This window comes from Bombina bombina, chromosome 10 (genome assembly GCF_027579735.1).
Source record: "Bombina bombina isolate aBomBom1 chromosome 10, aBomBom1.pri, whole genome shotgun sequence".
Lineage (NCBI taxonomy): Eukaryota > Metazoa > Chordata > Amphibia > Anura > Bombinatoridae > Bombina > Bombina bombina.
Window position 1 is genome coordinate 135,693,544 of NC_069508.1, and position 21,277 is coordinate 135,714,820.

General features: G+C 39.5%; 1 protein-coding gene across 1 annotated transcript in view; it reads right to left on the minus strand.

Moving 5' to 3' along the window:
- Nucleotides 1-224: 224 nt before the first annotated feature.
- MSH4 (mutS homolog 4) overlaps nucleotides 225-21,277 on the minus strand; it is a 195,132-nt gene continuing 174,079 nt past the window's right edge. Inside the window, exons 17-20 of the mRNA XM_053693186.1 lie at nucleotides 17,697-17,825; nucleotides 5,767-5,941; nucleotides 1,885-1,973; nucleotides 225-395 (exon numbers count right to left, since the gene is read on the minus strand). Of these exons, the coding sequence (XP_053549161.1) occupies nucleotides 225-395; nucleotides 1,885-1,973; nucleotides 5,767-5,941; nucleotides 17,697-17,825 (564 nt within the window). The remainder of the gene's footprint in view (nucleotides 396-1,884; nucleotides 1,974-5,766; nucleotides 5,942-17,696; nucleotides 17,826-21,277) is intronic.

Sequence of the window (21,277 nt, forward strand, 5' to 3'; positions counted from 1 at the left end):
ATGTTGGGGTTTTATGTCCCTTTAAAGAGACATAAAATAGCAATAATATGTAGCATTAAAACTATCACTATGCAAAACAATAAAATGTATATACAGTTTGTAGAATATTGTCTATTGTATGAATTTCTATAACTTACATTTTTGTTTAATATTTAGCAAACATAAATTCAAGTTCAATATAATCTTTAATAACATTCTACCTTCAGAAAAGAATAGAGTAGTTATTATGTCCTTTCTGCAGTTAAACAATCCTCATAATTCTTTTTAAGACGGGTCAGGTATGTTCGCAAACTCTCCGGATCCAAACAGGAGTTTTTAGCAGCCTGGACCAATCTTGCTTTCAGATGATATATTGCTGTCTGTTTTAAGCTTTCTGGACTATGTTTCTGCTTTGGCTGATGGAAAAACATAAGTGCTAGTCAGTATTTAGAAAATAAATAAATAAAATAAAAGTCTGAAAGATAAAAAAAAAGTTTGGTAGATGAACATTGGGAAATTAGTTGTACAAAAATGTGTTCATTATCAGAATAAAATCAATGAACAAATATTATCTATTAGATTGGGAAACAAATTAACAAATGAACGAATGTATATTTGCTCATTCGATTCATTGTGATAACTGTAAAAGAAGTAAAAAATACATGGGATTAGAATATGGCCATCCTAAAACATGTAGCATGTAACGGGCCAGAATACGAGTTGAGCGCAAAATATTGCTTACACTAAACCGATATATGCGTTCAACTAATACCATTGCACGTTAATGTGTGCTGGTATTATGAGCTAGATGCAATTGCACGGAAGCATTGTGCTCATGAGAGCGCGCTTCCATAGGCTCCAATGAGAGCCTCGTTCTGATACCGTTATACACGACACAGAACCTAAGCACAGGGAAGGGGGTAAGTAACGCAGCGATGAGCGATGGGCAGCAATTTTAAATATATATGTATATGAATGAATATATACATATATATTTATGTTTTAATATGTGTATATACACATATTATTAACACATAAATATATATTCATATACATATATATTTACTGGGAACACACTGTTCCCATAGACCACAACGTAAAGGCACTTTTCCGTGACGTTTCTTTTAACCCCTTAAAACAGCCTAGTGCAGTATTTAATTTTTTTTTTATAAAGAAAGACCCTCTATTTTGGTGCCATTTGGGGCACTTTTAGAAAATTAAGCAGAGATCTGATCTCTGGTTAATTTTCTCAGCTCTAATTGCTACCGCGAGCTTGCAGTAGAAATAAACAGCCACTTATAATGGCTGGTTATTTATTGTGCACCTGCAAACGGGCAAGTGATAAATTAGCGCTCCACTTGTAGTCTAGCCCAATATGGGTAGGCTTGATGGGCCTTTTCGATCTCATCTATCGTCAAATTCTGTGTTTCTATATTTAAATGCAAAAGTGCAACTGGTTTTCATTTTAACAAATTAATAAATTTACAAATGTTTGCACATGTTTAGAAATAAGTATTAGCTGATGAGACAATGCGGTCAATTTATCAAGCTCCTAAAGACCGCTGCTCCATAACGTGTCCGCCTGTTCTGAGGCGGCAGACAGAAATCAATTGATTGACACCCCCTGCTAGTGGCCCAATGGCCGCAAAACTGCAGGGGGCGGTATTGCACCAACAGTTCACAAGAACTGCTGGTGCAATGATAAATGCCGACAGCGTAAGAATTTATTAATGTGCGGCGGACATGATACGCTACATCGTATCATGTCCGCTCGCACATTAATAAATTTACCCCAATAACTTTAGAAAATTCTGTTTATTGCAATGAGATAATTATTTCTGTAACATTATAATATATATACTACAAGTAAGGATATAAAACTTTGTAAAGTTAGATGTTACATACCAAAAGCTTATTTGCTACTTGAGATGAGATTTCTTTTGCATCCTTTAGAATGGACATTGTCAAGGAAGAAAGTTCTGCTGCTTTCAAACCTACAATGGACATAATTGAAAAGGTTTTTTTCAGGACTATTTAGCACAGTTTTTTTTTACTTTTTTTGTGTCATGAACTTTTTTGGCAGTCTGGTGAAAAGTCTGTGCTACCATTCAAAGAGTTAAAGGGACATTACTTCTAGTATCATATTGAAATTGTTCTTTTGGTATCGTTTGATAAACAGCTCCTTTCCATGAAAGCATACCTAGGGTGTCTCAGGAGCGTGCACGTCTTGAACACTATACTGTAGTTGAAACAATGGTGTTGCTTACAATCCCTTAGAAAAAACGTATTTATCTACTAAAATACCCACAGATTTTAATGGTTATTTTCAGTAGAATACGTTTTTCTAAAGGGTTAACAAGGTTAAACAAAGAAGGCCAGATTATCAGGGGATCCCTAACAGTTACGCGTGAGCGATATCCGATTTATCGTGGCTGTTTGCCGAGTCGATTTTGTTTTTGCTCATATTACAAGTTGAAATTAAGCGCAATCGCTTGAGCACAATTGAAGTTAAGTTATGTATATATATATATATATATATATATATATATATATATATATATATATATATATATATATATATATATATGTGCATTGGAGCCCTATGCAGTCAAGTAGATCAAAACATGAAAATAATATTTAGTGTAATATTGTGTATTTAGTGTAAATATTTCAAATGTATAAATATATATTTGTGCAAAAATCATATATAGCTCAATACCATTGTTAGCATGTTCTATGGCGATTTACCACCTGGGTGCAACTTCTTTTAGCCCAGTAATGCTTTTCACAGAGTAGAACTTTCCTGTAGTATATCAGTCTGATCCCGCCTATTACGGTCAGTCCAGTGCCGAAATGCCAGGCAATTCCTCTCTGAACAAGGAACACAGCAACCCCAGACGATCGTTTCGGCCATCATTGGGCCTCGTCAGTGAGGTGTAGCAGTATTCCTCTAAGCACACTGAGCAAAGAGTCCACGTCTGGTTGCCCCTTTTTCCCATAGGGAGACTAAATACGCACAGAGAGAAATGCACTCACAGGAACGAGCAACCAGCTCAATACCATTGTTAGCCTGTTCTATGGCGATTTACCACCTGGGTGCAACTTCTTTTAGCCCAGCAATGCTTTTCACAGAGTAGAACTTTCCTGTAGTATATCAGTCTGATCCCGCCTATTACGGCCAGTCCAGCGCTGAAATACCAGGCAATTCCTCTCTGAACAAGGAACACAGCAACCCCAGACGATCGTTTCGGTCTTCATTGGGCCTTGTCAGTGAGGTGTAGCAGTATTCCTCTAAGCACACTGAGCAAGGAGTCCACGTCTGGTTGCCCTTTTTTCCCATAGGGAGACTAAATACGCACAGAGAGAAATGCACTCACAGGAACGAACAACCAGCTCAATACCATTGTTAGCCTGTTCTATGGTGATTTACCACCTGGGTGCAACTTCTTTTAGCCCAGCAATGCTTTTCACAGAGTAGAATTTTCCTTTTTTCTTCTCTGTGAAAAGCATTACTGGGCTAAAAGAAGCTGCACCCAGGTGGTAAATCGCCATAGAACATTCTAACAATAGTATTGAGCCAGTTGTTCGTTCCTGTGAGTGCACTCCTCTCTGTATGTATTTAGTCTCCCTATGGGAAAAAGGGGAAACCAGACGTGGACTCCTTGCTCAGTGTGCTTAGAGGAATATGGCTACACCTCACTGACGAGGCCCAAAGAAGGCCGAAACGATTGTCTGAGGTTGCTGTGTTCCTTGTTCAGAGAGGAATTGCCTAGTATTTCGGCACTGGACTGACTGTAATAGGCGGGATCAGACTGATATACTACTGGAAATTTCTTCTCTGTGAAAAGCATTACTGGGCTAAAAGAAGCTGCACCCAGGTGGTAAATCGCCATAGAACAGGCTAAAAATAGTATTGAGCCAGTTGTTCGTTCCTGTGAGTGCACTTCTCTCTGTATGTATATATATATATATATATATACACATGCCTCTGATGAAGTGAGCTGATACGCTCACGAAACGCGTAAGGCACGTGACGCACGTTCGTGACGTCATATCCAGATATCCGTCTGCACATCAGGACGCTACTCGCTAGCTTCCGGATATCCGTCTGCACATCAGGACGCTACTCGCTAGCGATTTTCTTTTTTCACAGTAACTCCAGTTACTTCACATAGTAAGTGCTCTAACGACCCTTCTTTCTTCAATTGAATAAGGTTCAGTCTCTTAATGTTTTAAGCTACTTACACCGCATTAGTAGGTATTATAAATATTTTCCTCACTACTAACTGTTGAACCAGGGGTCTTTTATTACGCTCACATATTATATATATTTTTTAAATTTACTATCATATATTGTTACTAATATTTACATATTGTACAGATTTCTTTGTAGCGCTTTAAATATATTGCTCCTTCCACATAGTTACTGGAAAATATCACATTGATCCCTATCCGTTCTTGTGTCTATTGCTTTCTGGACTAGTATTACATGAATTTTAACTATTCTCTATTCTTAACATATTTATATTAAACATCATCATTTTTATAACTCATTTTTATTTAGTCACATATATTTTTTACCCTAATAAAATTATATATATTTTTTCACGTTTTATATTTGTTACTAAATACGAATAAACATTTATCAGCTCTTATTAATTTGGAGCACCCCATCGTGCGTCCCTCCATCCAATTATATGGAGTGGATTTAGATCAAGGGGTGTCCTACAACACTAAATACAGTTCCCTGTTTGACTGTTTTTGTGAAATTCCTCTCTTTTTTTAAAAGTTATTAAGTTAACTATTTAAGAACTCATCCACTTAAAGGATTCTACGCCGTTGATCACTGGTTCCTGTAATTCTACAGGGGAGCTATTCATATTGTCTGCTTCTGCTGATTACACAATTGTACTCATTGGGGATATATTTATCTCTTTGTACCCATATATGCACATGTGGAACCTCTCTGGGAAGTGCTGTTAGAAACACCATCTCTACAAACCACTTATATATATACAAATATGTATTTATGAATAAATTGAACATATTATTCTATGTGAAGAACATTGGAATGTGAAATATTCATATTTTTATGTCGAGTTAGCGCATTTGAGAGGTTTTTATAAAACTTTTTTGCTCTATTGACTTCTATGAGGGAATACATTAACGTTGTCATGATATTCTAATTTCTTTTTTGCGCGCATCGGGTTAGCATGCATAAAGCTTACGTCTAGCGGAGTTAGCGTGCAAGCAGGAGCGTTAAATACTGCTCCCCTTGTAATGTGGCCCATAGTACTCCCAAAAAGGATACTAAGAGAAACAGGTAAGTGTGATAACTGAAGTCAACAGGAAAGTTGTTTAATTTAAATTGTAAGTTTAAATTGAATGTCATTGTTCCTTTAATAATTCTAATTTGAACTGTACAGTTTTAAGAAAGAGAGCACTCACGTGTGATATAGTGGTTGGTGTAATATCTACCATCATTTTGAAATATCTGCAACCAATGTAATGTGATTTACAATTATCTGTGATATATATTGCTGACATAGCCACAAGTACAGCTAAAAATACTGTAATTTGTTGCCATTAATAGTTGAAGGAACATTTCAGTTAGATGATACTGAAAATAAAGAGTCAATTTTTCCCCCATCAATGTTAACAGACCCCTGAAATCTATTCATGAACCTATTGGGAGTCTATGAACCTCAGTTTAAGACCCGCTAACTTAGCATGATCAGCGATAAAATATATACAAAACAGTGTTTTATCTAGAGTTAAACATATTACCATAATTCTTTTCCTTTGTGGGCCCCTTTGAAAGTAAATAGGTATAGGAGAGGGATTCTCTGTTTCCACTTTTTGTTTTTAAATGCTGAACTTCAAAGTGATTATTTTCAACATTGGGATATATTGTTCCAAGATGACACAGCTCGAGGAAATGTGTAGCAAAAAGTGTAAATGCCTAAAGAAACATACAATGAAGTTTATTTAGATACAGATGCAGGAGAAACAGGTACAATAAAATGGTATAAATATTCTATATATTTTCAATGTGCTGTTTTCCAGTGTGATCGTATAATAAGAAACCAGAACGTAGGTGCTCTTTGTGTATACTATTAGCACATCCAAACACTAACATGGTACACCTGCAGCTGGCTACCCTTGTAGTGGTAGCTGTGTTTACTCACACACACAAACACAGTTACTCACACACACAGACACACAAACACAGTCACATACCATACACACAAACACAGTTACTCACACACAGACACATACACATACACATAAACACAGTTACTCACTCACACACAGAGACACATACACACAAACACAGTTATTTACTTACTCACACACAGACACATACACACAAACACAGTTACTCTCACACAGACACATACACACAGTTACTCACTCACTCATACACACCCTCTCACACATGTATATACCCTCACACACACTTACTCACACATACACACTCTCACTCACACACACCCTCTCACCTACTTACTAACACCCTCACTCACACACAAAGACAAATAGACATACACACAAACACAGTTACTCACACACACACAAACACAGTTACTCACACACACAAACACAGTTACTCACACACACAGACACACAAACACAGTCACATACCATACACACAAACACAGTTACTCACTCAAACACACAAACACATACACACAAACACAGTTACTCACTCACACACACACACAGACACATACACACAAACACAGTTACTCTCACACACACACACAGACACACAAACACAGTTACTCACACACACACACACACACATACACACAAACACAGTTACTCACACACACACACAAATAGTTACTTACACAGACACACAAACACACACAAACACAGTTACTCACACACACACAAACACAGTTACTCACATACACACAAACACAGTTACTCACACACACAGACACACAAACACAGTTACTCACTTACACATACACATACACACAAACACAGTTACTCACTCACACACAAACACAGTTACTCACACACACAGACACACAAACACAATTACTCTCACACACAGACACATACACACAAACACAGTTACTCACTCTCACACACAGACACATACACACAAACACAGTTACTCACTCTCACACACAGACACATACACACACACAGTTACTCACTCACACACAGACACATACACACAAACACAGTTACTCACACACACAGACACATACAAACAAACGCAGTTACTCACTCACACACAGACACATACACACAAACACAGTTACTCACTCACACACAAACACAGTTACTCACACACACAGACACACAAACACAGTCACATACCATACACACAAACACAGTTACTCACTCACACACACATACACACAAACACAGTTAGTTACTTACTCACAGACAGACACATACACACAAACACAGTTACTCACTCTCACACAGACACATACACACAGTTACTCACTCATACACACCCTCTCTCACACACACAGAGACACACATGTATATACCCTCACACACACTTACTCACACATACACTCTCACTCACACACACCCTCTCACCTACTTACTAACACCCTCACTCACACACAAAGACAAATAGACATACACACAAACACAGTTACTCACACACACAAACACAGTTACTCACACACACAGACACACAAACACAGTCACATATCACAGAGACACATACACACAAACACAGTTATTTACTTACTCACACACAGACACATACACACAAACACAGTTACTCTCACACAGACACATACACACAGTTACACACAAACACAGTTACTCACACACAGACACATACACATAAACACAGTTACTCACTCACACACAGAGACACATACACACAAACACGGTTATTTACTTACTCACACACAGACACATACACACAAACACAGTTACTCTCACACAGACACATACACACAGTTACTCACTCACTCATACACACCCTCTCACACACACACAGAGACACACATGTATATACCCTCACACACACTTACTCACACATACACACTCTCACTCACACACACCCTCTCACCTACTTACTAACACCCTCACTCACACACAAAGACAAATAGACATACACACAAACACAGTTACTCACACACACACAAACACAGTTACTCACACACACAAACACAGTTACTCACACACACAGACACACAAACACAGTCACATACCATACACACAAACACAGTTACTCACTCAAACACACAAACACATACACACAAACACAGTTACTCACTCACACACACACACAGACACATACACACAAACACAGTTACTCTCACACACACACACAGACACATACACACAAACACAGTTACACACACACACACACACACACACACACACACACACACACACACACACACATACACACAAACACAGTTACTCACTCACACACACAAATAGTTACTTACACAGACACACAAACACACACAAACACAGTTACTCACACACACACACACACAAACACAGTTACTCACATACACACAAACACAAACACAGTTACTCACACACACAGACACACAGACACAGTTACTCACTTACACATACACACAAACACAGTTACTCACTCACAAACACAAACACAGTTACTCACACACACAGACACACAAACACAGTTACTCTCACACACAGACACATACACACAAACACAGTTACTCACTCTCACACACAGACACATACACACAAACACAGTTACTCACTCTCACACACAGACACATACACACACACAGTTACTCACTCACACACAGACACATACACACAAACACAGTTACTCACACACACAGACACATACAAACAAACGCAGTTACTCACTCACACACAGACACATACACACAAACACAGTTACTCACTCACACACAAACAGTTACTCACACACACACAGACACACAAACACAGTTACTCACTCACACACAAACAGACACACAAACACAGTTACTCACTCACACACACAGAAACATACACACAAACACAGTTACTCACTCACACACACAGAAACATACACACAAACACAGTTACTTACTCACACAAACAAACACAGTTACTCACACACACAGACACACAAATACAGTTACTCACACACACAGACACAGTTACTCACTCACACACACACACACACACACACACAAACACAGTTACTCTCACACACAAACACAGTTACTCACACACACAGACACACAAACACAGTCACATACCATACACACAAACACAGTTACTCACTCACACACACATACACACAAACACAGTTAGTTACTTACTCACACACAGACACATACACACAAACACAGTTACTCACTCTCACACAGACACATACACACAGTTACTCACTCATACACACCCTCTCTCACACACACAGAGACACACATGTATATACCCTCACACACACTTACTCACACATACACTCTCACTCACACACACCCTCTCACCTACTTACTAACACCCTCACTCACACACAAAGACAAATAGACATACACACAAACACAGTTACTCACACACACAAACACAGTTACTCACACACACAGACACACAAACACAGTCACATACCACAGAGACACATACACACAAAAACAGTTATTTACTTACTCACACAAAGACACATACACACAAACACAGTTACTCTCACACAGACACATACACACAGTTACTCACTCACTCATACACACCCTCTCACACACACACAGAGACACACATGTATATACCCTCACACACACTTACTCACACATACACACTCTCACTCACACACACCCTCTCACCTACTTACTAACACCCTCACTCACACACAAAGACAAATAGACATACACACAAACACAGTTACTCACACACACACAAACACAGTTACTCACACACACACAGTTACTCACACACACAGACACACAAACACAGTCACATACCATACACACAAACACAGTTACTCACTCAAACACACAAACACATACACACAAACACAGTTACTCACTCACACACACACACAGACACATACACACAAACACAGTTACTCACACACACACAGACACATACACACAAACACAGTTACTCACACACACACACACACAAACACAGTTACTCACTCACACACACAAATAGTTACTTACACAGACACACAAACACACACAAACACAGTCACTCACACACACACAAACACAGTTACTCACATACACACAAACACAGTTACTCACACACAGAGACACACAAACACAGTTACTCACTTACACATACACATACACACAAACACAGTTACTCACTCACACACACAAACACAGTTACTCACACACACAGACACACAAACATAGTTACTCACTCTCACACACAGACACATACACACAAACACAGTTACTCACTCTCACACACAGACACATACACACAAACACAGTTACTCACTCTCACACACAGACACATACACACACACAGTTACTCACTCACACACAGACACATACACACAAACACAGTTACTCACACACACACAGTTACTCACACAGACACATACACACAAACGCTGTTACTCACTCACACACAGACACATACACACAAACACAGTTACTCACTCACACACACAGAAACATACACACAAACACAGTTACTTACTCACACAAACAAACACAGTTACTCACACACACAGACACACAAATACAGTTACTCACACACACAGACACACAAACACAGTTACTCACTCACACACACACATACACACAAACACAGTTACACACTCACACACACAAACACAGTTACTCACACACACACACAAACACAGTTACTCTCACACACAAACACAGTTACTCACACACACAGACACACAAACACAGTCACATACCATACACACAAACACAGTTACTCACTCACACACACATACACACAAGCACAGTTAGTTACTTACTCACACACAGACACATACACACAAACACAGTTACTCACTCTCACACAGACACATACACACAGTTACTCACTCATACACACCCTCTCTCACACACACAGAGACACACATGTATATACCCTCACACACACGTACTCACACATACACTCTCACTCACACACACCCTCTCACCTACTTACTAACACCCTCACTCACACACAAAGACAAATAGACATACACACAAACACAGTTACTCACTCAAACACACAAACACAGTTACTCACACACATAGACACACACACACACAAACACAGTTACTCACTCACACACACACACACACACAGACACATACACACAAACACAGTTACTCACACACACAGACACACAAACACAGTTACTCTCACACACACACAGACACATACACACAAACACAGTTACTCACTCACACACACAAATAGTTACTTACACAAACAGACACACAAACACAGTTACTCACTCACACACACAAACACAGTTACTCACACACACACAGTTACTCACACACACAGACACACAAACAAAGTTACTCACTCACACACACATACACACAAACAGTTACTTACTCACACACAGACACACAAACACAGTTACTCACTCACACACAGACACACAAACACAGTTACTGACTCAAACACACAAACACAGTTACTCACTCACACACACAGACATATACACACAAACACAGTTACTCACTCTCACACACACATACACAGTTACTTACACACACAAACACAGTTACTCACTCACACACACAAATAGTTACTTACACAGACACACAAACACAGTTACTCACTCACACACACAAACACAGTTACTCACACACACACACAAACACAGTTACTCACATACACACAAACACAGTTACTCACACACAGACACACAAACACAGTTACTCACTCACACACACAAACACAGTTACTCACACACAGACACACAAACACAGACACATACACACAAACACAGTTACTCACTCACACACAAACACAGTTACTCACTCACACACACAGACACATACACACAAACACAGTTACTCACTCACACACACAGACACATACACACACACACAGTTACTCACTCACACACAGACACATACACACAAACACAGTTACTCTCACACACACAGTTACTCACTCACACACACAGACACATACACACAAACACAGTTACTCATTCACACACACAGACACATACACACAAACACAGTTACTCACTCACACACAGACACATACACACAAACACAGTTACTCAGTCACACACAAACACAGTTACTCACACACACAGGCACAAACACAGTTACTCACTCACACACAAACACAGTTACTCACACACACACAGACACACAAACACAGACACATACACACAAACACAGTTACTCACTCACACACACAGACACATACACACAAACAGTTACTTACTCACACAAACAAACACAGTTACTCACACACACAGACACACAAATACAGTTACTCACACACACAGACACATACACACAAACACAGTTACTCACTCACACACACACATAAACACAGTTACACACTCACACACACAAACACAGTTACTCACACACACAAACACAGTTACTCACACACACAAACACAGTTACTCACACACACAGACACACAAACACAGTCACATACCATACACACAAACACAGTTACTCACTCACACACACACAGACACATACACACAAACACAGTTAGTTACTTACTCACACACAGACACATACACACAAACAGTTACTCACTCTCACACAGACACATACACACAGTTACTCACTCATACACACACAGAAACACACATGTATATACCCTCACACACACTTACTCACACACACCCTCTCACCTACTTACTAACACCCTCACTCACACACAAAGACAAATAGACATATACACAAACACAGTTACTCACTCAAACACACAAACACAGTTACTCACATACACACAGACACACAAACACAGTTACTCACTCACACACACAAACACAGTTACTCACTCACACACAGACACACAAACACAGTTACTTACACACACAATCACAGTTACTCACACACACAGACACACAAACACAGTTACTCACACACACACAGACACATACACATAAACACAGTTACTCACTCACACACACAAATAGTTACTTACACACACACGGTTACTCACACACACAGACACACAAACACAGTTACTCACTCACACACACATACACACAAACAGTTACTTACTCACACACAGACACACACAGTTACTCACTCACACACAGACAGAGTTACTCACACACAGACACATACACACAAACACAGTTACTCACTCACACACACTGACACATACAAACAAACACAGTTACTCACTCACACACAGACACACAAACACAGTTACTCACTCACACACACACACACAGACACATACACACAAACACAGTTACTCACTCATACATAGACAGACACATACACACAAACACAGTTACTCACACACACAGACAGACACATACACACAAACACAGTTACTCACTCACACAGACACACAAACACAGTTACTCACTCACACACAGATACATACACAAAGTTACTCACTCACCCATACACACCCTCTCACACACAGAGAGAGACACACATGTATAAACCCTCACACACTCCCACTTACACACACTTACTAACACATACACACTCTCACTTACTTACTAACACCCTCACTCACACACACACACATAGACAAATAGACACACTCTCACTCATACAAATACTCACTCATACACACACACACACACACACATACACACTCTCACACATACATACGCACACACATACACACATTTACACACAGCCACACCCACAGTTACTCATTCACACACACACAGTTACTCACTCACACACCCTCTCTCACACACACACTCACTCACACACAGACACATACACACAAACACTTATTCACACACACATACATACACACTCACTCTCGCACACACACAGACAAATACACACATACTCTCTCACACACTCACTCACACTCTTACTTACTCACACACCCTCTCGCTTACTCACAAACATACACGCTCACTTACACACACAGCCTCTCACTTTCTCACACATACACACTCACTTAGTCATACACTCTCACTCACTCATTCACTAACACACGCAGACATATACACACTCTCACACACACTTACACACAGACGCTCACTTACACACCCTTTCACTCACTCACACTCAGACACATACACACACAGTTACTTATTCACAGACAAAGACACAACTACTCACTCTCTCACAACATACACACTCACTCACATACACACACTTATTCATACACAAACATACACACTCACTCTCGCAAACACACAGACACATACACACACACACTCACTCTCGCACACTCCCACACACATACACCCTCTCACTTACTCACACACACATACACACTCACACAGACACATACACACTAACTCAGTCACACACACACAACTACACATATTCTCACTCACTCACTCACACACAAACACTCACTCGTTCACTCACACATACACACAGACACACACACACTTACTCACACACAAACACACTAACACACACACAAACTCTCACACACATACACACTTACTCACTCTCACACATATACAAATATACACTTACACACACACCCTCTCAGTCACACATAAACATACACACCCTCTAGCACACAAACATACACATACACACACAGCCTCTCTCATAAGCACACACACACAAACATACATATAAACACACACACCCTCACTCTCACACACCCTCTCACTTACACGCACACACCATCATTTACACACACTATGAACACTATTATTCCGCCACAAAGGGGTTAAGTTCAGAAATATTCAGTATAGGTGGGGAAACAACAGGCAAACAGCTATTTAAAATGAGAAAATAAAGGTAAAGGAGCAATGTGTAAACAATTTAATACACTCCAGTAGGTAAAATAGATCATTAGGAACACATTAAAGGGTAGAAAATATTAGTGTACACGGTCGCTTTAATCATTGCATTACTACAAAGATAATGAAAAATCAACTTAAGTGCAGGGAAAGTCAGAGTGGTCCACAAAATATAATATAGTGAGCAAATGTGGCCTGTGGACAAATAGTTTAATATAAAACTGGACTAAAAAACTCCTGAAAATATATTAAAAAATAAATAAGTGATGTTTAAAGTACAAGCTGTTTATCTGTATTTTAAAGGGACAATCTAGTCAAAAACAAAATTTATGCTTACCTTATAAATTTCTTTCTCTTTTGGTGTCTCCAGTCCACGGGTTCATCCATTACTTGTGGGATATTCTCCTTCCCAACAGGAAGTTGCAAGAGGACACCCACAGCAGAGCTGTCTATATAGCTCCTTCCCTAACCCCCACCTCCAGTCATTCCACCGAAGACAAGTAAGAAAAAGGAGAAACTATAGGGTGCAGTGGTGACTGTAGTTTTAAAAATAAAAACACCTGCCTTAAAGTGACAGGGTGGGCCGTGGACTGGATACACCACAAGAGAAAGAAATTTATCAGGTAAGCATAAATTTTGTTTTCTCTTGTAAGGTGTATCCAGTCCACGGGTTCATCCATTACTTGTGGGATACCAATACCAAAGCTTTAGGACACGGATGAAGGGAGGGACAAGGCAGGAACTTAAACGGAAGGCACCACTGCCTGTAAGACCTTTCTCCCAAAAATAGCCTCCGAGGAAGCAAAAGTATCAAATTTGTAGAATTTAGAAAAAGTATGAAGCAAAGACCAAGTCGCCGCCTTACAAATCTGTTCAACAGAGGCCTCATGTTTAAAAGCCCATGTGGAGGCTACCGCTCTAGTAGAATGAGCTGTAATCCTTTCAGGAGGCTGCTGGCCAGCAGTCTCATAAGCGAAACGGATTATGCTTCACAGCCAAAAGAAAGAGAAGTTGCCGAAGCCTTTTGGCCTCTCCTCTTTCCAGAATAGACAACAAACAATGCAGATGTTTGACGAAAATCCTTAGTAGCTTGCAAATAAAACTTTAAAGCACGAACCACGTCAAGATTGTGTAACAGAAGTTCCTTCTTTGAAGAAGGATTAGGACACAGAGACGGAACAACAATTTCCTGATTGATATTCTTATTAGATACCACCTTAGGAAGAAACCCAGGTTTGGTACGCAACACTACCTTATCTGCATAGAAGATCAGATAAGGGGAATCACACTGTAAGGCAGATAACTCTGAAACTCTTTGAGCCGAAGAGATAGCTACTAGGAACAGAACTTTCCAAGATAAAAGCTTGATATCTATGGAATGCAAAGGTTCAAACAGAACCCCTTGAAGAACTTTAAGAACTAAGTTTAAACTCCATGGCGGAGCAACAGGTTTAAACACAAGCCTGATTCTAACCAAAGCCTAACAAAACGCCTGAACGTCTGGAACATCAGTCAGACGCTTATGCAAAAGAATAGACAGAGCAGAAATCTGTCCCTTAAAGGAACTAGCCGATAATCCCTTTTCCAATCCGTCTTGGAGAAAGGATAATATTCTAGGAATCCTGACCTTACTGCACGAGTAACCCTTGGATTCACGCCAATGAAGATATTTACACCATATCTTATGATAGATTTTCCTGGTGACAGGCGTTCGAGCCTGAATCAAGGTATCAATGACCGACTCGGAGAAACCACGTTTTGATAAAATCAAGCGTTCAATCTCCAAGCAGTCAGACGCAGAGAAATTAGATTTGGATGTTTGAATGGACCTTGAAGTAGAAGGTCCTGCCTCATCGGCAGAGTCCATGGTGGAAAGGATGACATGTCCACCAGATCTGCATATCAAGTCCTGCGTGGCCACGCAGGTGCTATCAAAATCACCAAAGCTCTCTCCTGCTTGATCTTGGCAATCAGACGAGGGAGGAGAGGAAATGGTGGAAACACATAAGCCAGGCTGAAGGACCAGGGCACTGCTAGAGCATCTATCAGTGTTGCCTGGGGATCCCTTGACCTGGACCCGTAACGAGGAAGCTTGGTCTTCTGACGAGACGCCATCAGATCCAGTTCTGGTTTGCCCCATAGTTGAATCAGCTGGGCAAATACCTCCGGATGGAGCTCCTTCCTATCCTGTCGAGAGTTGCAAGAGAATGACTGGAGGTGGGGGTTAGGGGAGGAGCTATATAGACAGCTCTGCTGTGGGTGTCCTCTTGCAACTTCCTGTTGGGAAGGAGAATATCCCACAAGTAATGGATGAACCCGTGGACTGGATACACCTTACAAGAGAAATTAAACTTTCATGATAGGGCATGTAAGTTTAAACAACTTTCCAATTTACTTTTATCATCAAATTTGCTTTGCTTTCTTGGTATTCTTAGTTAAAAGCTAAACCTAGGTAGGCTCATATGCTAATTTCTTAGCCCTTGAAGGCCACCACTTATCTGAATGCATTTGACAATGTTTCACAGCTAGAGGGAGTTAGTTCATGTGTGCCACGCCTGTGGAGTTATTTATGAGAGAGCACTGATTGGCTAAAATGAATGTCCATCAAAAGAACTGAAATAAGGGGTTCAGTCTGCAAAGGCTTCGATACAAGGTAATCACAGAGGTAAAAAATATATTAATATAACCGTGTTGGTTATGCAAAACTGGGGAATGGATAAGGGATTATCTATCTTTTTAAACAATAACAATTCTGGAGTAGACTGTCCCTTTAAGTAAGAAAATAAATATGATTAAACTTGCAGCACATTTATTTAATTGCAGATTTATAGACTGTATTAAACATTTTTTTTCACCTTTTTAATATGGCTATTACACACTATTATCTTGCTCTTCTCATAAATACCTTTAATCCCAGAATATATTCACAAACAGCAAAACATATACCGATCCCTTCTTCTGTACTGGTACCTCGTCCTAACTCATCAATTATAATGAGAGATTTGTTGTTTGCATTTTGTATTATGTATGTTGCCTAAAATAAAAGAAATATGCACACAATTACATTTTGCAGTAGTCACACATCTAAATCAGTCTTTAAGAAACACTGACATTTTTATTTGCACAAACTCACTGTAGTTGAAATGCTTCTAATAAAAGCTATAGCTGTTTCAAAAGTGTATTTAAGTATGCACTGTGCACCAGCATTTTATACACAGCTCTTGCTCAGAGAGCCTAAGGTGCTTGTACCATCTGATAATAACTCTATTTGTTAATTGTTGACATGATACAAGCCCCACTGGGTTTCTGAGTAGCTGCAGTATTCAAAATGCTGGTGCACTGAGGATATGTAGTTATGCTTCACATGCTTACACTAAAACAGTAATAACTTTTACTAGAAGCATTTTTGCCAATGTATGTATATTGCAAATATGTTTCTATTCAAATATGTAATTGATCTACATGCATTTGAGTTTTGACTGGAATGTCCCTTTAATAATAAAAAGTACATTATTTTCTATGTGAAGAACATAGGAATGTAAAATCTGCATTTTGCGCTTTATGTTTTTCAATTTAGATCTTAACGCGGTCGAGTAAGCGCACATGAAAACAGTATTCTTAAGGCGCGTTCTTGAAATATTACATATAAAATATTAATAAATATTCACATAAATTATTAAAACATAATTTATGTAAGAACTTACCTGATAAATTCATTTCTTTCATATTAGCAAGAGTCCATGAGCTAGTGACGTATGGGATATACATTCCTACCAGGAGGGGCAAAGTTTCCCAAACCTTAAAATGCCTATAAATACACCCCTCACCACACCCACAAATCAGTTTAACGAATAGCCAAGAAGTGGGGTGATAAGAAAAAAGTGCGAAAGCATAAAAAAATAAGGAATTGGAATAATTGTGCTTTATACAAAAAAATCATAACCACCACAAAAAAGGGTGGGCCTCATGGACTCTTGCTAAGATGAAAGAAATGAATTTATCAGGTAAGTTCTTACATAAATTATGTTTTCTTTCATGTAATTAGCAAGAGTCCATGAGCTAGTGACGTATGGGATAATGACTACCCAAGATGTGGATCTTTCCACGCAAGAGTCACTAGAGAGGGAGGGATAAAATAAAGACAGCCAATTCCTGCTGAAAATAATCCACACCCAAAAGAAAGTTTAATGAAAACATAAGCAGAAGATTCAAACTGAAACCACTGCTTGAAGTACTTTTCTACCAAAAACTGCTTCAGAAGAAAAAAACACATCAAAATGGTAGAATTAGTAAAAGTATGCAAAGAGGACCAAGTTGCTGCTTTGCAAATCTGATCAACCGAAGCTTCATTCCTAAAACGCCCAGGAAGTAGAAACTGACCTAGTAGAATGAGCTGTAATCCTTTGAGGCGGAGTTTTACCCGACTCGACATAGGCATGATGAATTAAAGATTTCAACCAAGATGCCAAAGAAATGGCAGAAGCTTTCTGGCCTTTTCTAGAACCGGAAAAGATAACAAATAGACTAGAAGTCTTTCGGAAAGACTTAGTAGCTTCAACATAATATTTCAAAGCTCTAACAACATCCAAAGAATGCAACGATTTCTCCTTAGAATTCTTAGGATTAGGACATAATGAAGGAACCACAATTTCTCTACTAATGTTGTTGGAATTCACAACCTTAGGTAAAAATTGAAAAGAAGTTCGCAACACCGCCTTATCCTGATGAAAAATCAGAAAAGGAGACTCACAAGAAAGAGCAGATAATTCAGAGACTCTTCTGGCAGAATAGATGGCCAAAAGGAACAAAACTTTCCAAGAAAGTAATTTAATGTCCAATGAATACATGGGTTCAAAAGGAGGAGCTTGAAGAGCCCCCAGAACCAAATTCAAACTCCAAGGAGGAGAAATTGACTTAATGACAGGTTTTATACGAACCAAAGCTTGTACAAAAAAAATGAGTATCAGGAAGATTAGCAATCTTTCTGTGAAAAAGAACAGAAAGAGCAGAGATTTGTCCTTTCAAGGAACTTGCGGACAAACCTTATCTAAACCATCCTGAAGAAACTGTAAAATTCTCGGTATTCTAAAAGAATGCCAAGAAAAATGATGAGAAAGACACCAAGAAATATAAGTCTTCCAGATACTATATATCTCTCTAGATACAGATTTACGAGCCTGTAACATAGTATTAATCACAGAGTCAGAGAAACCTCTTTGACCAAGAATCAATCGTTCAATCTCCATACCTTTAAATTTAAGGATTTGAGATCCTGATGGAAAAAAGGACCTTGCGACAGAAGGTCTGGTCTTAACGGAAGAGTCCACGGTTGGCAAGAGGCCATCCGGACAAGATCCGCATACCAAAACCTGTGAGGCCATGCCGGAGCTACCAGCAGAACAAACGAGCATTCCTTCAGAATCTTGGAGATTACTCTTGGAAGAAGAACTAGAGGCGGAAAGATATAGGCAGGATGATACTGCCAAGGAAGTGATAATGCATCCACTGCCTCCGCCTGAGGATCCCGGGATCTGGACAGATACCTGGGAAGTTTCTTGTTTAGATGAGACGCCATCAGATCTATTTCTGGAAGTTCCCACATTTGAACAATCTGAAGAAATACCTCTGGGTGAAGAGACCATTCGCCCGGATGCAACGTTTGGCGACTGAGATAATCCGATCCCCAATTGTCTATACCTGGGATATGAACCGCAGAGATTAGACAGGAGCTGGATTCCGCCCAAACCAGAATTCGAGATACTTCTTTCATAGCCAGAGGACTGTGAGTCCCTCCTTGATGATTGATGTATGCCACAGTTGTGACATTGTCTGTCTGAAAACAAATGAACGATTCTCTCTTCAGAAAAGGCCAAGACTGAAGAGCTCTGAAAATTGCACGGAGTTCCAAAATATTGATCGGTAATCTCACCTCCTGAGATTCCCAAACTCCTTGTGCCGTCAGAGATCCCCACACAGCTCCCCAACCTGTAAGACTTGCATCTGTTGAAATTACAGTCCAGGTCGGAAGAACAAAGAAGCCCCCTGAATTAAACTATGGTGATCTGTGTCGTACAATCGGTTTTAAAGATATTAATTGAGATATCTTTGTGTAATCCCTACACCATTGATTCAGCATACAGAGCTGAAGAGGTCGCATGTGAAAACGAGCAAAGGGGATCGCGTCCGATGCAGCAGTCATAAGACCTAGAATTTCCATGCATAAGGCTACCGAAGGGAATGATTGTGACTGAAGGTTTCGACAAGCTGAAATCAATTATAGACGTCTCTTGTCTGACAAAGACAGAGTCATGGACACTGAATCTATCTGGAAACCCAGAAAGGTTACCCTTGTCTGAGGAATCAATGAACTTTTTAGTGAATTGATCCTCCAACCATGATCTTGAAGAAACAACACAAGTCGATTCGTATGAGATTCTGCTAAATGTAAAAACTGAGCAAGTACCAAGATATCGTCCAAATAAGGAA